The sequence below is a fragment of the Strigops habroptila genome, chromosome 4 (assembly GCF_004027225.2).
Source record: "Strigops habroptila isolate Jane chromosome 4, bStrHab1.2.pri, whole genome shotgun sequence".
Taxonomy (NCBI): domain Eukaryota; kingdom Metazoa; phylum Chordata; class Aves; order Psittaciformes; family Psittacidae; genus Strigops; species Strigops habroptila.
Window position 1 is genome coordinate 71,122,212 of NC_046358.1, and position 19,245 is coordinate 71,141,456.

The window sequence follows — 19,245 nt, forward strand, 5'->3', positions numbered from 1 at the left end:
GATTTTATGTTGTCTTTCACTTAGCATTTTTGAATACTCAAAGCTTGCCAGTAGCACACACAATTCCAGTTTATATGAGAAATAAGGATTTTTTTTAATGCTATATTTTAATTTCCTCTATCTTTAGAAGCTAAGAAAAATGTTGTTTGGAAGTAATTGATTTAAGTTTGCTAAGTATTAATAACTAATGTTTTCTTGCTTTCAAAAATGACAGTCATAAGTAGAGGCTGGAAAACAAAACCCACCAAATGTGTCCCTTTTCTGAATGTTAAGCCTCAATGGTTATAGTACAATGACGAATATTTTTCCTATTAGGGATGTTATTGAAAAGCTATTTTCTGATGCCATTGAACAAAGAAAAGAAGATATTCTACAAAACAGTGATGTAGCACGCAGCTTAGCAACCTTCCAAAAATATGGGAATGACCAGATGCCTACAGTTCGGAACACAGGACGAATTAATCCTCAAGGAGGAGGGTTTTTCTCAGGCGTTCTGACAGCTTTAACTTGTGTAGCAGTAAGTTTCATCTGGTTGGTTTTCCATATTTACTTCATTAAGCATGCAATCTGGTATACTTAAATTACATGCACATACAAAACATGGTCAGCACAGAACAGACTTCAGCTGAATGGAGTAAATAAGATGGCATTCAGGGTTGTCTGAATAACCTGAATAGTCTAGGGTCCATCAAATGGAAGATTCTACATGTCAAGCCACTTAATGCTTATTTATTTGTATCGTTAATATATTTGCTTTGTAGGTAAAGGATATCTTAAAGGGTTTCTTTTTTTTTATTTATATATTTTTTAATCTACCTATAGGTAGTTCTACTTGGATATCACTGGAGCAGCAGAGAATTTGAAGAAGATCTTCTTGTCCACAAGCCTGTTGCTAAATGGACTGCTGAGGAAGTGATAATTTGGCTAGAGCAGCTGGGCGCATGGGCTTCACATTATAAAGAAAGATTCTTGCTGGAGAAGGTGAATGGAAGGTGAGAGGCCTGATTGTCAAGAACACATATCATTTATTTGATTGGACTACTGGAGAGCTTTTGTTAAGGATGGTACACTGTGAAATGACCATACTTCGTTCTATAGATTGTGGGAATATTCTGTTGATGTATCAGAGTAAAATTCCAGGCAAGTTTTAACACTTATAGTTGAAAACTTTAGTAGTAGGTACTAAGCAAGGTAACTGAAAATTTTCTATGAACTACTTTAAATGCTAACAATGCAGACTGTTATGATACTGAAAGTAGAATTCTAATGTATTATCAACCCCTCCCACCTTTTCTTTCTTGTGAAAATATGCATATTTTTAATGCATTTTTGCATTTCACTGAAGAGCTCTGGGTTTAATTTCAGGAGACCAGACTTGATATGTGAAGTACTGAAGAATTGTGTTCAGTAGCCAGCCAACAAGCTGATAATTTTGCGTGCTGAAAGCAGGCAAGAAAAAACTTGAGGGATATCTAAAACCCAGGCTCTGAGACGCAGTTGATTTAGAACACTTGATATGGAGTGTAATGATGATCTTTAAAGTCCTTTCCAACCCAGACCATTCTGTGGTTCTGTAATCCAAAAGGTGATACCTTCTATCAGTTGCTTATTGTTTCAGTATGTAATTGCTAATTTGTAGTTGTATCTTTTTGGGGAAGGGGCACTGTTTACCTTCTGAATTCTTCTGCTTTTGTAGACTACTCCTAACACTGGCAGAGGAGGATTTCACAAAAGAGCCTTACAGTATAGAGAACAGTAACCACAGGAAAGCTATTATGGCGGAACTGGAACGTGTGAAAGCTTTAGGTGTTAAACCACCACAGAACCTTTGGGAATATAAGGTAAATTTTATATAAAGCCTATCATGTAAAGTATTTTTAAAATATCTTTAAATGAAAATTCTGTTAAAGCCAGGAGGAATGTTAGGGTAACAGAATTACGCTTGTAAAAAAACAGCTCTGTTTAGTGAACTGTTGTATTCAAAAAATGATCCTTTGAAATATGATTGTCAGAAAAATCTAAGAACTGGCACGTCCCTTTCATTTTATCTTTTCATTGTTTGAAACAATAATTTGATATCTTTCAGGCAGTAAATCCAGGAAAATCACTTTTTCTTCTGTATGCACTGAAGAGTTCTCCAAGACTCAGTATGTTATACCTATATTTGTTTGATTACGCAGAAGCTTTCCTACCTTTTATCCACACAATTTGCCCCACACAAGAAGACATGTATGAAGATACTGTCACAAAACTAATAGTAAGTGTTCAAAACATTAAATATGCCACTTGCATATAAGCATTTTAAGATAGCAGCATAAAACCACATGATATAATTATGCACTGTTTCATCTCTGTACAATACAACTTTAAAGAAAAAATAAGGTAAATGGTTCCTTGATTTTATCGTATGTGATCACCAGTGTTGTGACCATTACCTTTAATAAGACTGATGTAAGGCTCTTAAGACTTTAAATCTGTGAAACAGATTTTTTTTTTTTTTTTGAAGTTCACATGACTGTAGAAAGGCTGTTCACTCAGAAATACCTGTATTTTAACAAATGACATTATAAAGTCTGGCTGTCTGTGGTGGTTTATCTAATGGAAATTACAGGGTTATAGTATTATCTACCAGAAAGTATTTCATGCATTTAAATTACTGCTTTCAATGTATGAAAAAAATGTTTTTTCAACAAAACTGTAGTGGAAATAAGTCAGTATTGTATCTGTTTAATATGAAATTGATTAATAGTCTTTTTATCTTAATTTACAGGACCTTCAAGATCCTTCTTGGAAACAGTGGAGAGAATTCATTGTAAAGTATTTATTTTTGCCATACCAGTTGATAGCTGAATTTGCTTGGGATTGGCTGGACGTGCACTACTGGACATCAAGATTTATAATTGTAAATGCCATGTTGCTCTCTGTTCTGGAGTTATTCTCCTTTTGGAGGCTCTGGTCAAGAAGAGAATTGAAGTAAGTCTTACTGAGCTTGTTTAAGAGCGTAGGAAGTACGCAGCCTTATGAATAGAACGTAAGTCTTGCGATTTGATAGTTGCCCACTGAAATAACAGTGTCTAACCACAACTCTGAGGTTAATAAGAATATGTGAGTCTGAATCCGCACATACACTAGTACTCACTCTTGACTATATTTCTTTGAATACTTGAAAGGGCTTCTTATAGCTGGTTTTAGTGATCAGATGTGGCAAGTACAGTAATGGTAATAAGCAAGTTCTTAACCGTTGGGTAAATATTAACTTTTACCTTGAGAATTACCTTTTATGGTAACTGTTATTAGCTGTCAGCTGAGACCTAAATATATATGAATTTTGTCATTAAATGCTTACAATATAGTTATTAAAAGATGAGTCCTCAGCATCATGACTAAGTTTACTTACACTGGTATTATTTCTGATAGGTGATCAGAATTGCTGTTTTCAGTTACTGCTTTAGCTTTAATTCAAGCATGTTAATGTTACTTCATAATTGCTATTATAGTTTTTAGAACTTGCATAGGAGAAATTCTTGTTTTGGTGTATACTGGGTTTTCACCATCTCTACCAACAGCTAGGGGGCAGAACAGGTTCAAAAGAGAACAGGATGGAAAGAGAACATGGAAATAATCTGGGATAAACCATTTTAACTTGCTGTGCTTTGTGGTCTGAATAAATTGACTGAATGCTTCTTTAAATAAAATCTAGTCTTACTGTATTTTAAGAAAGTTTTTTCTGGAGTGCAGAATGGTGTTTTACAGGTACCTGAGCAAGGGCTAAATAATTTGCGGCTGCAGCACATACTAGCTTTTCTTAGAATGGGTAAAAACAAAATGAAAAGTTCCTCTAAGCCTCTCCCTTTCCTTTTTCACAGGACTGTTCCTCACAGAATGTGGAGACATTTCTGGAAAGCCTTAACCCAGGGTCTTTTTGTTGCCATTTTTTGGCCTTTTATTCCTCAGTTTGTCTGCAATTGTTTGTTTTACTGGGCCTTGTACTTTAACCCAATTACAAACATTGATCAGGTGGTTAAAGAAGTAAGGCGTCCTGAGACATAAGTGCAGTGACTGGTATTGGAACTTTTGAGCTGTTTAGCTTGTAAAAATGGACTTGAAATAAACTTTGGTTTTCTTCTTTATATATGTGGCAGTGAAAGTCATGGATTATTGTTAATTTAAACATATTAAAAAAAGCCTTAAGATAAGTTACTCTTGAACCAACTGATTCCAAATCAGAGGATGGGCTTTATTATGCAATAGTAATTTTCTATAGGGGGAAAAATAATTACATTCCTGATTTAGCCATGTAAAACTTACACAATCATGTCACCCTATTTTAGATCAAATCAAACTTATCTCTTTTGTCTTGAGCATTCCAGTTATTTTCAAGCTTGCCTTAAAATGAGAGTTTTCTGAAGAGCTACAGCGTGTTCTTCAACTTCAGTATGCCAAAGGAAAGCTCTTCCTGGATGGGCTTGATACTGAAAGTACTTCAATGTTTTCAGCTTTCTGTGTGAAGTTGTGACTGTCAAATATACAGTCTCGCAGTAGAGAATTCTAAAATTCATGCTGTTGAAGGCAAAGACTGCTTGAGTTTTCTTGTCCTCTGGAAAATGTGGTGATCCAGATCAGTTAGACTTCATCAGTAGTTTATTGCTCTCCTCTTGAAGTCTGTTGCTAATTCTTAAATTCAGGGTTATCTCTTAAAAAGGAGTTAATTTGGAAAAGTGACTTGACACATCTTACTGCAGTATAATGTGTGAATCTAGATCTATGAGCAAATAGTGACTGGAAAGTTATTTTGTGTAGTCAGAATTGCTGTTTGTTAATGTATGGGTTTTGACTGAAGCAAAAGTTAGGTGGTTTGTTTTTTTTTAAGAGCTTTGTCCCCTTGCATTCTACATTGGTTTGATTTTTTTGGTTGGTTGGTTTTGTTGTGTTTGGGTTTTTTCCTCATTTGTATCATTAATATGAATTTTAGATTTGCCTATGAATGTTTTTAAAGATTAAAGATCTCTTCTGAAATCTTCATCCTTCCTAAAGACGTGTTTTGGTTTTATTTATGTTAAAAGTTCTTGTCATCAGCTATGACTTGTGCAAATTTGTGTAGCCCTGCATGTTTAACTAAGTTGAGGTGGGTGAAAGTAGACATAAAACACTCCTGGTTCTTGAACTGTTAAAATGAGCAGTTATGAAAAAGTGTATTATTCATCAATTCATGTTACGGGTTTCAAAAAACTACGAAGTGACCCTAGCTAAAACCTCTATACATCCTTATGAGGTATATACACTTCTGAACTTCATAAAGTCATGCTGTTCGAACACTTACGGGGAAGGCAGTTGATTCCAGTCACTGCTCCTTTTTGCATTCATGTGTCTTGGTGATGGTTTGTATTTGCAATTTTAAATCTGGCTCTGAAGTTTTTAATGAAATTGTAGAACTTCTCCCTGTGCCCACAGGAAAGTTGAGGTACACACAGAGTAAGAAGCTTGAACCATATGAAATGAACTTAGAAAGCTGTCTTTAAAAAGTAAGTACTAGAAAAAAAGAATTGTATTAGGATTTTTAATACATGTAGGCCTAAGGTAAATGAGACACAAAAGTTCAATTAGGCTTTATAACAAGTACTTAATATAGATGAGAGGGCTCTGTGCTGACACTGTCGCTTCATGCCTTTCTTACGGGCCGTTCAAAGTTAAACTTTAAGGTAAATGTTAGTACAAAAGTTTGATTTTTATCTTACAGCCAGTGGACTTTACAGATGATATGAGTCTGAAAAATCTGTGTATCTGAATATAAACAGAATTAATTTTAAGTCAGTTACTTAATAAACTCTAATTCCTATGTAGTCAATAAGAGCTTATACAGAACCGATGACCTTCCTCTTAGTCCGTGCACTGTAGAAGGTAAATTAGAGGATACATGTTTACTTTGGCCATTCTAGGGTAGAGAGGCTGAGGGGGCAGAAGGAGGATCAAGAAAGGGGAGAATCATTTGTTGTCACTTCTGTGACTCAAAAAAAAGAAATTTAGATTTAAATACATACAGAATTTATTTCATGAAGACTGATGTCGTATATCTAATACCTACACAAAGGCTGAATCTCACCACACATAAAGTCTGGCCATAAAAGGTGTTTTGTATGATAGGGAGCTCTAGAAAAACATTTGGCAGCTTCACGGTCACATTCACATGCCATTTTTTGACATTTGTCTTCTAGTGATTCTGAAAGAAAACGCAGTAAGTTTATTGTTAGTCTCAAGTAATTAAAAATACCAAATGGAATACCAAGAATTGCTACCTCATGTTCCATATTTGCCATATAAATGGCTCTTACATTTCAAGTGCAGTAGGAACTGTAGCAAGCTTTAGTAAGTCTTACAGTTCTTCCATGTTCTTTAGACAGAGCTCCATGCTAGGACATCTCAGCAACAGAGAATATACAAGCATGGTTTGGTTTAGTGACAGTTGATAATCATGGGAACTATCTTGGCAGGTGAAAATACAATAATAATTGGATAAAGACTTAAATACCCTTCTCATGTTCTTTAATGAAGGAACTCTGGTATCTGCTTCCTCTTTAGAAAGTGGTATGTGACCCTCCCTGACCACCCGGTTGCTCCAGTGAAACTGGAGTTTTGGAAGATACTTTCCATTTCACATGTACTTCAATCTACTAAAGGATGTCACATTTGAATTATGTATGTGAAATAAGGGATGCAAAGATGTTCCCTGTTTAAAATTGCCCAACTCTTTCTATTAAGGCATTCAGTAATAAGTTAGGTAAAGTGTGTTTAAGAACGATAAAATCCATGTCTGGCCATATTTGTTTTATAATTCTAGTATTGTAACTCAACAGATTTCTTGGCATGAACATTTCTTCTTGGCGTGAACATTTTCTTCTACAGCAATATATTTTGGTTTTATTGTGCCAACCCAGAAATGTGTGCATTTTCTCTCCGCAACTGTCTGTAAACTGAAGAATCCTTGATTACATTTTGTCTGAGTATTTAACATTTTGAAAGCTTAGCTGAATCTCTGCTTCAGATTTATCTTGGAGCAGAACAAATTTTCAGTTTTGTGAATGAACTCGAAGTCTGCTATGGAGTGGAAGTGTTCTTAATATATATATGTTGAAGCTGCAACTAGCTACCCTAAGAACTACTCAGTAGCCTAAGTAGCATGAACAACATGATCAAATAAAAAAAAACCAACAAACATTAACTGAGAAAAACTATTCCTTCTCTTGTTACTGCTTGAAACTTGATCTTCTCCATGGTATGCCCTATTGTCTTGGCCAGTATTTTAAAATATTGTCACCTTCTAGACTGGAACAGGAGCAGAAGCTTTACAGCCAGATATAGGTGGACTGTAACTTGGCAGTTAGGTAGGTAGTTTGAGAGAGGTAGTGCTTCTGCAGCAGAGGAGGAAATTGGCAAGTAGAGATTCTGCATGAGGTAGACGCTTGGGCAAAGTAAAGATTGAATGAAAAGGAGGAAAGGAAATATTGTCAAAACCTTTTATTTCAGGTCAGGCAAATTCTAAATTGAGTTATGAAATGAGAGGTTTTTGTGTTCGAACAGCCTACTACGTTGCCTTTAAACTATGGTAGTCAGAAACTCAGACTTCTTGTAAACACATTTAGTGAGGGGCTGTATTTTTGTGGAGCAAATAATAACCAATTCTCAAGCTGATTTGCATTCCAGGTAGTAGCGTGCAAGGTAACTGACCTAGCACCTGATTTGACAAAAAACCCCAAACAAATCCAAAAGCCCCCAAAACCTAACAACAACAAGAAAAAAACCTGCAAATTTTGGGGCTTGTGGGAGGTTACGGTTTCAAAAAGCCTTTGAAGTGTGTTGGAAAATATTTGCTAGAACTCCTTGAGTTATGAACAATTAACGTAAAAGAAATGCTGCTTTTTCCTTTTAAACACATTTTTGTTTGTTTCTTTGAGATCTCTTTGTCCTTTTCTTTAATACTTGCAGCATGGCCAGTGTATTACTTTCATATTTCGGAGCAATTGAACAAAATCTATCAGGATGTGGTCAACCATCTGTTGCAACATGTATGCTAATTATATAAATAGTTTCAAATTAACATGTTATGGCTTGTGGACGTGTTGCTTCCATAAATAAACATACCCATCAAATATTTTACTACCTCACTGTTTGAAATTGGAAGTTGTAATTGTGAATTCATTCATCAATTGTAGCCACTAGCAGTGGGCTGTGCAACCGATCAGTGGTAAGTATGCCAAAAACTTGTCCATCATAGACTTACAAATGGTGTGAAATATTATCTGCTAAGTATAAAAAGGATCCTTTTAAACAGTCATCATTTCCTGTTTGTAGCTGTGTGCTCCACTTGGAGACCTGCAGGAAGTAGCCTAACATGGGTTCCTCAACATGTGTAAAAGAGAGGGATTTTGGTAGTGCTTCATGCAAGGGTAATAGAAGCTTGTAGGTAAGAATTTTGTTTGCTTATATATGTCAGTAGGTGGGGATTAGAAGAGGAAACTGCATTAAGTTGGTTGGCATAGTTGTGCTTTCTGGAGGCACAGAGTAAAAAAAAGTCACAAAAGAAAGGAAGGTAAAATAAGAATTTTACAGTTAATTAAAAAGATGTTTTTCTTTGAAATCAATGAGACAATTGGGAGAAGTAAAAAAAGACAAAACTACTGCTCTGCTTCCTCCCCATCCCCCAAAAAAACCCCAAAACACAGAAAACCCCCAGCTAGAAGTGTTCACTCACCACACACAGCAGTGTTGTCTTCACATTCCCAGTGGTAACTTTCCATCTTGGGGTGACAACCTGCTTGTTCTGCCTTGCCATAGCAGCAGTCATGGTTAAAGCAGCACCTGAGAGCGACAGAAATGGGCTTGCCTTAATTCAGACTGTGGTGATTTATGGGCACATAATCTGGATGTTTATCATCAGCATGTTTCTACAGGCTGTGAAATTATAAAACAGTCAACATATGTGAATGTGCAAACAATTACCTGCCCAGGAAGCAGAACAGGGTAATTGTTTAATAGATCACCTGGAGAAATTATTGCTTTTTCAGGTAATCAATGGTAATGTCTGATATACATTGATCTAGTTGAACTTCCTCATAGATGAAAATACAAGGAATCTTTGAAGCATTCTCCATTTTAAACACAATAAACATTTATGTGGGTATACCTCTCTCCTAGCCCCTTCCAAGAAAAAGACAAAAAGGCAGAATAGTCTGCCAGATAATGAATGATGTATTTTTCTGCTAGGTATCGATGCTATTGTAACAGTTAGTTACAGGAAGGGGACAAGATTTGTTGGGCTGTAGCATACTATCATAAATGTTGTCGTATAGGAAAGTCCTTAGATGGTGGCAGAAAAGCTGAAAGCACGTGAAATGTTCAGTAAGGAATAGGCAGGGGTGCTGTTTAATGCCATGTTAGAACTAAAACTGTTTGCTCAGTATCGTGAAAGAATTTGGAAAAAATGCCCAAAATGATGGTTTCAAAATTGTTCTTGTTACAATTGGGACAATGAATTAATTCATAGACTTTCTGTCACAGAAAAGCATGAATTCGTGTATTTTAAAGCTTGTAAAAAAATTACTCTTCTCGTGTAGTCATTGCAATCCCAGTGTACCAAGTAGGGGAGGTAACAAAGACCTGAAATTAGATAGCTTGTAAGGTCTTCCTGCAAACTAACTGTACTCTTTCTTCTTTGACCTGGTGGAAGAACACCAAGTTGTATCCGCAAGCTCTTTGCATTCAGTCATTCAATTTCCTCCTGGTAGCCTAAAACCATCATACTACAGCAGGCACATAATGTTTAGGTGGTGTTTAGGTTGCCTGAGGAATTTGTGTCTGCAATAGAAAAGTTAATGCTGTGAGCTCTCACTTGAACTACTGTTTTGTCCTATGCTTATTAAATAATTACTTGGTAATTCCACATGAATTACCATTTAAAGATCCTGTGGCACATAACAGTGGAAAAGCATGTGCTTGTGAAGTTGCTTAATACTTCCATTTCATCCATAGAAATAAAAAAATAAATCTAGTCGGTCTTTGTAGCAGTACTGAGGTAGGTAACCCAGAAGATACAACTGCTTTTGCTAGTGTGCAGTCTTTCTTCATGTGTTTACAACAATTTTTAGAATTACTTTTGTCCTCTTTTAAGCATTTTAAATAAAATTAGATGCCTAAGGATTTTATATTTTATCTTATGAAATCAATATATGATTGCCCCCATTTTAAAGGGGTTTTTGTAAGTGGCAGGCAAAAATCTAAAATGCGGTAGCTATGATTGGAATAATTCCATTAGTGTTGTTTTTACTTCAGATTAAGTATTTCTGTATTTTCACTTAACTTGTTTTTGGCCATAATTCTAAATGTAAACAGCCCATGATGTATATCAAAACTTTAAGAAGTCAGACTTGGTAAGAAGGTTTGTGTCTACATGCAATTCTTCATTCAGGTCAAATGCAGTAGAGTAAGAACACTGACTTCTGGCTTGTTCTTAACATTCTGTAGCTGTTAAAACCCAGACCATAAATAGCTAACCATGTTTTGTGAAGCAGCAGCTTACTGCTGCTGTGGGACTTACTACAATGTGAAAAAATGGCCTACAGTGAAAGATCAGCAAACTGCAGATTCTCCATCATTATCTTTAGGGATACAGATGAGTAGAAGTAATAATAGTCCCTTCTTTTCGTATGTGTTCCCAGTCTTTAAAGTAGCAACTACATTCTACAAAGTTGTCTTTAAAATAACAGATTGCACATCCAGAAATTTGACACATGTAGGCTAAGATTCTAAAAGTTTTAGGTCTAATCCCAACTAGAATCCTTATTTAAAAAGAAAAAAAAAAAAAAAAATCTGATTTGAACTTTCCATACATTCTCCCCTAAATGTTAGCATCAGATGCTTTCCTTTTAATTTACAATGTATCTATCTGATAAGTCAGAACTTAATGTCAGATACAGTGGGGAAATGTATCATTATAATGATAAACTTGAAAATATAAACCCTTTATTTAACTACTGTAACCAGAAAGTCATCTTCCTGACAGCTAATGTTCAATTATAAATGAAATTGATGGTAGTCAATGTGCTGGAGATCTAGTACTAAATACAAAGGTCTGGGTTTAGAATTATTTTAGTAATAAAATAAACTTAGTAATAAAATAAATAAAATAACTGCTTTTATTAGGATATTTTTCAGCAGGTTGGATTTTGCATAATTTTCCATGTATTTTGAATACTAAGAAAATGGGATGGGTGGTGGTAGAATCAAAAGATTTTTCAATTGCTCTTTTGGTTTTTATTATTTTTGCTTTATAGATAGCTTGAATGCTTGAGCTTTAAAGCTTCTCCAAGAAGACTTTAGTTCTTCAGCTTTTGGCCAAGCAGCGATAGCAAAGAACCTCAGTTGTACTGTGAATCCAATATTAATGCAATGAGAGTTTAAGGCAAGTAGGACTCGTGCAGATCTACAGTAACACAATTCTAATGCCTCAGAGTTTCTTAGTAGTCTGAGATGTGTTTAAACTCAGTTCCCTCACTGGTGTTAAGTAGGCCTAATTCATATTGTAGTCCTTCTACTCTGTCATCTGCATACATTCAGCACTGAATTACTCAGGTAAATAGTTATTCTTACCAGTCTACTCTGTCCTTGGGCCATCCTCTTCCTCCCAGACCGCAGTAGCATCCATAGCGTAGGTAGGCAAAAGGAGATCGTCCTGTAGTACATCTAATGGCTCCAGCTAATTCAAGGATTCCTCTTCGATTTCTAAAACGGGCTTCCCCAAGAGTGCCTTTATAAACTGTGGAAGAAAACCTCTATTTTTTTATTGAATCAAACCTGCAGATACAAAATAGGGTTTTTTGAATTTCGATAATGAATGTCAGTACTCAATACCATGTTCTTGTTGACACTTGGGACACACTGCTTGATTCAGTCCCTTTTTACCCCCATCTATAGTGAGCAGAACACTGCACAGCATTCTGAATAGCTGCAGTGGTTTCCTCCCATCAAGGCAGCGTACAATGACAGACTTCAGTCATTTCCAGTCTTAAATCCAGCAAGGGCTAGCATGTGTTCTGTGGTCTAGGTCCACTAATCTGCTATGATTAGATGCCCTAAGTGTTGTGGTATTTTCTTCTTATCACAACATGCAACTTTGCCCATGCTGTTATTTTCTAAAATGTAATGCTTTACATTTGGACAAATATGTCCTCTCTGATGGGGTTTTCATCATTTATAGACAAAGCCAAATAACTGACAGGGCTGGTGGGGTAGGTGCAGAGCAGGGAAATGGGTGGGTGCTTGGAGTTACTTCTAGGAAAATTAGAAGAAGGGTTGCCTTTTTTATTATTATTTCATTTTGTTTGCATTTAGTTGTTGTTTAAGGGATTCTCACCATTCTTTCTCCAGAACAAGACTGTATTTAGGAACTTTAACTATCCTGTGTCACTATTAAAGTAGGTCCAGAGGAGCAGATAAACACTGAGACACTAGATGACTTTTTTTAGGACATCATGTCGTCCTTCAGGTTGAGATAATGCATCGAAGACCCTTCATGGTAACAGGCAGCATTTCCTTGTAGTGCAGGCTCGAAAGTATTTGCAGCAATTTTTAAGAAGTTGGATGAGTACTCAACAAATGAGTGGGTTAATCAAGGCTGCTGATTACAGTTCTCTTACTAATTAAACTAATGATTTGTTTTGATATGAGGGGAACAAGTTTATAAACCTTAACTCAGTACTGGATACAGATTGGGAAGGACATTAACATTTAATAACTGATAATGTCTGTGTGAGAGAGAGAAAGCAGAAAAAAACATTTAGACTTTGTCATTGAAGGCTTTGACATTTATTTTCCTACAGAATAACTATATGATTATACAGTTTGTATATAATCTGTATAATCATGTAATCTATTATAATAGACTGATAGACTAATCTATTATAATAGATTCTATAATTAACTATATAATCAGTTAATGGAAGATCTGACAGAAAAAACACTGTTTCCAGCACAGTTGAGTAACTTGAAATACGTGGAATGCTGGTGATCTCCAGCACTTGTAATTTCATGAAACAAAGGGATTTAAACACCTCATGAAATCACCTCATTAAGAAATACAATTGGTTTCTGTGTGAGAATGGTAAAAAAGGCTTTAGAAAGAACGTAGCTAATCCTTACTTACAAAAATAGCTATGCTTCCTAAGACAGTATTTGTTACTTTCTGGTTGGAGACGACTCCCAGATCCTGTTCTCTGCTGCTTTGTGGGCAGGTGATGTAGGGAGAGGAGAGGATGTTGAAACAAGAGTGGTTTAACTTGTACACATGTTTCTGGCCCATTGATTAAAAGCAGTCACATCTCGAGGAGTTAAAAAAGCTTCCTTGGCTATGTAGTCACTTGCAGTTTCACTTAAAAACTGTTTTGCTGGCACTAAAACCTCCTTGCTAAGATAGTGAATAGTATTTATTATGTCATGGTTCCCATTCCAGGTTTTCTGATGATTCTCTTGGATGCTTTCCCAAGGGGGGGCAGAAGGTGTACTGGGTGGACTCTTTAGAACTTGTAGTTCTAGGTGTCAAGAATAACAGTCATGTTGTGGGAAGTGACACATGATCATTCCCCATTCCATAGCAGGTCTGAATACGTTTTCAGCTCTGGGTAGCAGAAGCATCCATTTGAGCATAACCAGACTCTTACCTTTAGGATAGCATTGAAAGTGTTATCTTCACTGTCAGTACAGGTTCAGTAAAGTCCCAGCTGAAAAAACACTGCAGTAAGGCTGCAGCATTATGAGTAACAACTGCTTATACCCTTAAAATGTCTAGGAAGAATTTGGCTAGACTCTCGTAGCTAGTCAGTAATGGCTGAAGGAACCATATTAATGATTGACAGGCAAAGCTGGGCTTGCTCTGCACAACATTTGTGATATCTGAAGAAATCCCTGAAGAAAGTGAATAATTTTTTAACAGTTCCTGGCAACTGGGGAAGGATGGTGCAGGGGAGCGGACGCAACAGGAAGAGGGAAAAACAAGAATTTCAAAGTCATACACCTGGCTTTCATCAGAGAATTGTTTGCTAACTTGTGGACAACTTCCAGTCCCTTGAGTTAAATCTGTGTAAAGTAGAAGAGATGAATTGCCTGCTCCCTGAGGAGCTCAAGTATAAATCTTTAAAATTTGTCATGTAACTTAAAGAAAATGACATGAACTTTTTATCCTTGCAATTTGTGTTACAGCATCTGGACATGCAGGACAAAGCAAGACTATGTGCTGTAGGTACTCTGAATATGACCAAAGGAAAAGTCTCTGTCCCAACAGCTTTGTAACCTGAGGTTATTAGAAGCAATGAAAGACCATTCTATAACATGTAGAACTATCAATAAGAGTATCAGTATGATGATGATAGCATTAGTGTATTGGCAACATCGTAACATTTCCAAAGTAGTTTATCAGAACAACTGTGGAATATACTCAGAGAGTGAAGTGACATTCTGTGTATTTCCAGGTGTTTCATGATTAAGGTAGGTTTTTAAAATCTCCTCTGTGGTTTTGTTTGGTTTTATGAAGACTTCGCATTTCATAGAATCCTAGAATGGTTTGGGTTGGAAAGGACCTTAAGATCATCTAGTTCCAACCTCCCTGTCAAGGGCAGGGACACCTCATACTAGACCATGTTGCCCAGGCTCTGTCCAACCTGGCCTTGAACACTGCCAGGGATGGAGCATTTAACCACTTTCTGGGCAGCCTGTTCCAGATGTTCACCACCCTCACAGTAAAGAACTTTTTCCTTATATCCAGTCTGAACTTCCCCTGGTTAAGTTTGAACCCATTACCCCTTGTCCTATTGCTACAGTCCCTGATGAAGTCCCTCTCCAGCATCCTTGTAGGCCCCCTTCAGATACTGGAAGTCTGCTATGAGGTCCTCATGCTTCTCTTCTTCAGGCTTCTCTTCTTCAAGCTTCACTTCTCCAGGCAGAACACCCTCAACTTTCTCAGCCTGTCTTCATACGGGAGGTGCTCTAGCCCCCTTTGTCATCCCTGTAGCCCTCCTATGGACAAGAGTATTCCTCTAGGTTTGATTATACATTCCTGAAAGGGTAGTGTTGTCCCTCTATGTCTAGTCTGGGTTTTTGTTTTGTCAGATTGCAGATTGTGTGCAGCTCTTCAAACAGTGTTGTGGGTGGGGAAAAAGGGAGGGAACCAGATTGTGTTTATTTAAATTTCATTGCTTTGTAATGTCTATAAAAATAAATCAAACCCACATTGTTTTGATATCTAGAGGTCACAGAAAGTAAGTACATCTAAGTGTACAAAAATAATTTAGAGTTAGACAATTTGAGTCTGGTCTTGTTATGGCTTTTAATATTCTCATAATATTTAATTTGAGTGTTTATTGCAGAATAGGAACTTCGTTAAAGTTTCAACTGTTCTAATTCTTGAAAGAAAACATTCAAGACAGATATTTGGGAGAGAAAAAAAGCCCAAGATATTAGCCCATCAGCAAACTCAGGTTTAATTGGATGTGATGTAGCTGCTTTCAAAGTAAAGGTTGAAGGGAAACCAAAGCCATATGGATCCTAAGGCTGCTTCAGGCACCATAGACTAGCAGATAGAAAAAAAAACCCAACAAACAAACAAATCTATGCAGGTGTCTTTGTGATTGTAATGGCTAAGGCAGAGACATCAAAAGCCATGAGGTGACTTCCTGAAGACTGAATTTAAGGAAACTCTAAAGACAGCCGGAGAGAAAGGAACAATAAGTGATCACATTATATTTGTGTTGTGCTTGATTTGAAAACTGTCATTCCTATTGGAGCCCTGCCATGTTTGGAGGGCTTGACCTGCATCATGCTGTCTTGGTTTGTCGCCTGTATAAGCTCTAGAGAGTTCGAAGACATGATTATGTCTTTGCAAGTTGTTTGCCACTCTGCCTTCCTCTTCTCCTTTTTTCCTAGTTTTCTGATCAGCTTACAGTAGTATTTAACAATCCAGTCCCTTACATTTCCAGATGCATAGAGGGGAAAAATTTTTAGAAACACGTTCATTTTTAGTGAAAGATCTCATTTCCCATAACATTTTACTCCTTGCAATGGGCACAATGCAAACATAATAATTATTTTGGCAGAGATATAATTATGTTTTTTATTGAGATGCACAGCTTTGCATATTTATGATACATAACTACATTAATCATTAGTATCTAATACAATTTATGTTTTGTGGGTTTTAAAATAAATTTTAAGCTATTCTTTCAAAGACTGAGGCTACATAAACGTTTTTTGATGTTAAATATGTGTAATATTTACTATAGTGATATTTTCTTTGTACAGTCATAGTGCTCCAGTAGTTCAGAACTTAAAGCCTGGGACTAAGCAGACTTTCTGAGGCATCTCCAAGATCTTGCCAAAAGTGGAACCCATAGAACTGTGTGAGCTATTGAAACGTTTCTTGGTTTTGCTTAGGTTTTTTACTCTTGTTTCCTTAGCCATCAGGACACCGTGTTCACCTTGTCTTGTTGCCCAGACTGCTGCTGTGCTATCTCCACAGCCTGGGGTCACATGTAAATTTTCCAAAAGCATAAATTTGCCTGTTTTGATACTATGGACCAAGAATTGAGAAACAGATAAATTTCCCATCCTCCTCACTGCCTACGGAATGGGTGACTGGGATGCCTGACTCAGAGCTATCAGACTGAAGCCAGGCTCTCTGTAATGATCACTCCAGGCTGGCAGAAGCAGTGAAACAGTATTTCCTTGCTTTCCTTCATGTTCTTGCTGAGGTTTGTGCTGTGCAAAGGATGAGGTCTGGAGGATGATCAATATGCAGAGGGAATAACAGGGGCATGCTGAGGTCAGGCAGTAGAATTGGGACAGTGAGCTTGGTAAGGCCTTAAGTTGGCCGCATTACACAAGCACATTACCTTATGGTCTTTAATCGTGCGATTGCCTTACCCCCCTTCCTCACCCCAACCCTGCTTCATTCTAGCACAGAATCTGTTGTAAGAATGAACCGAGACTCTTGTCCTTGGGATCTTTCTATTCATGAGACTTGGTTTGGTGAATTTGCAAGTTGTGCAAGAATGTATAAAAATGCGCAGGAAGACAAAAGAGAATCTCTGATTTAAGGCATCTGAATGCTATTCTGCAAAACTGGATTTTATCCTTACAGCTGTCACAAAGACTCAGCATGAGGTTTAATCACTTTAAAACAATGCCTGTAAATGTTTACTAATCATATGCTCCACCTGCTGCATATCCTGAAGGTTGGAGTACCAACCTACTGAACACTCGTGAGAGCCAGGCTTTGAGGAGTTGAAGTTCCACACAATTTTAAGTAGTTGTAGGGTAAAATCGGGTTCTAACATGTCACCATGGGAACCTAAAATTAGTGGATGCTTTATTTGTGTCAGCCCACCTACCTATGTGAAAAAGAGGATGATAAACATAGTTTTCACAGAAGTGTGAAAGAATTAAGTACTTCAGATACACTGATGAATACCTCAGAAAGCTATGAGGAAATGGACTGTAAGTTGTTACAACTGGCCTTTAATACTGCTTAATACAAAGGACATAAAAGACCCAAAAAATTAATTAAATACTTGCAAAGTGAGTAGTCGCTGTGCTCAGGTATGAGGCAGGGGTCCTCTAATTACATCCTCACATCATACTTATTCATAAAAGACTTGACTCACTCTTTCAGAATAACCCAGTTACGGTTCTGCCCGCGATCACAGTTTAAGCAGTTCCTGGCTTTTGAACTGCTTTGTAACTGAAGTGCTCGGAGGTAGCTCTCTAATCGCACAAGAAGAGTGTGGGTAGCTGTATCTGCTTTGTAGAAAGATGATTATTACACGTGCAATCTGCAGTCTGGTTCTAAATACCTCACTTTTTAACACCATTGCACATTACTGATGAACTTTACATAATGCGAGAGCCTCCAGCAAAGTTCCCGCCTTGCACATGCAGGTTGGGAAAGGAACGGGCTGTCAGCACCGCTCCAGCCTGCAGCTCTCCACCAGCACCTCGTTTCGCGTTCGGGTGAGTTACACCCAGGCTGTGCACAGTCGTCAATCTTTCAGATAACTGCTTTCCAACTCGTGTAGGTGTTCACCTGCCACGGTCATCTCTCCTAACGCTCTTTCCTCCCCCGCTCCTCCTTCTCCCCCCCGACGCAGCTAACCCCCATCTCTCCGGGTACGCAGCGCCGGGAGGAGGACGAGGGCGTCCCGCAGCCGCCGCCCGGGAGGCGCTGCTGGACGGGGCACGCAGCGGCGGGGCCGGTGCCCCGGGCTGAGCCCCGCACAGGCCCGCAGCAGCTCTACTCACCGGCCGCCGGCAGCAGCAGCAGCAGCAGGAGGCGGAGGGGCGGCCGCAGGGGCATTGCGGGGCGGCGGGGTCCCATGGGCAGCGCGGCGGATGCGGCTCCGGCGGCGGGGCGAGGAGGTGTGAGCCGGGGTGCTGCGTGCCGGCTATAAGAGGCTGCTTTCTGCCCCGAGCCAGGTCCCCCGAGCCGAAGCCCGGGCCCCGCTGTCCATCTGGGCAGAAGGGAGGAGCTGCCGCTGCAAGAGCGGGAGCGCTGGGACCGGACACTCGGCCGCGGAGCGGGGGAAGGGACCCCGCCCGGGGGGGGGGGGGGGGGCGCTCACCTCCGCACCCCAGGGCTCGCCCGCTCCCGTAGACATTATTTCTCTTTGAGTTACAGCACTACCTAGGTCATTTAATCTCGATCCGAAGAGTTAAGACGGCAGCGAGCCGTGTTGTAAGTTATTCTAGTGCTTAATTATAACCGGTGCTGAATACAAGCGCTGTGCCTGTACTCTGAATCTGCCAAACTTCACCTGCCGATTGCTACTTCTCTTGGAGAACTAAAGAACAACCAACTCCTGAACTGGTTATAGATATGTGTAGCTGGATCAAAACAACTTTTTAACTTCCTCTCAACCAAAACAGACTCTTACGATGAGTACTTTTTTGTACCTTGTATAATCTTTGCATATTTTTTCCCCATTCCCTTTCCAGCTCTTGCATTATTTTGTAAAGCCTACAACTACATGCCAGATTGCACTCATGCTTTCACTGCCTCTCAACCCACAGACAATACTGCTTGCTTTTGCATGATTTTATTTTTCCTTGCTCATAAGTTCCAAGTATTCCATCAGACCTTTTATTACTGCGCTGAAACCAATGAATTTCCTGACAGTTGTTCAAGCAGTCAGGACCCCTGACACTCTGGGTATT

General features: G+C 38.3%; 2 protein-coding genes across 9 annotated transcripts in view; one reads left to right on the top strand and one right to left on the bottom strand.

Annotated features, from left to right (window-relative positions):
• BFAR (bifunctional apoptosis regulator) overlaps positions 1 to 19,245 on the top strand; it is a 35,086-nt gene that overhangs the window by 11,623 nt on the left and 4,218 nt on the right. For 7 of the 8 annotated variants that reach the window (XM_030482355.1, XM_030482357.1, XM_030482359.1 and 4 more), the window contains 6 exons: positions 316 to 517; positions 823 to 992; positions 1,697 to 1,841; positions 2,087 to 2,257; positions 2,771 to 2,973; positions 3,867 to 5,016. In XM_030482355.1, the coding sequence (XP_030338215.1) occupies positions 316 to 517; positions 823 to 992; positions 1,697 to 1,841; positions 2,087 to 2,257; positions 2,771 to 2,973; positions 3,867 to 4,050 (1,075 nt within the window). In that variant the 3' untranslated portion in view covers positions 4,051 to 5,016. Of the gene's footprint in view, positions 1 to 315; positions 518 to 822; positions 993 to 1,696; positions 1,842 to 2,086; positions 2,258 to 2,770; positions 2,974 to 3,866; positions 5,017 to 16,338; positions 16,437 to 19,245 lie in introns of those variants that run through there. The other variant, XM_030482360.1, reaches the window with a different exon arrangement.
• Positions 4,874 to 19,245, bottom strand: part of PLA2G10 (phospholipase A2 group X) — a 36,121-nt gene continuing 21,749 nt past the window's right edge. The window contains exons 1-4 of the mRNA XM_030482363.1: positions 18,334 to 18,921; positions 11,641 to 11,806; positions 8,747 to 8,853; positions 4,874 to 6,217 (exon numbers count right to left, since the gene is read on the bottom strand). Coding sequence (XP_030338223.1) covers positions 6,072 to 6,217; positions 8,747 to 8,853; positions 11,641 to 11,806; positions 18,334 to 18,409 — 495 coding nt within the window. The 5' untranslated portion in view covers positions 18,410 to 18,921 and the 3' untranslated portion in view covers positions 4,874 to 6,071. Of the gene's footprint in view, positions 6,218 to 8,746; positions 8,854 to 11,640; positions 11,807 to 18,333 lie in introns of the transcript that reaches the window.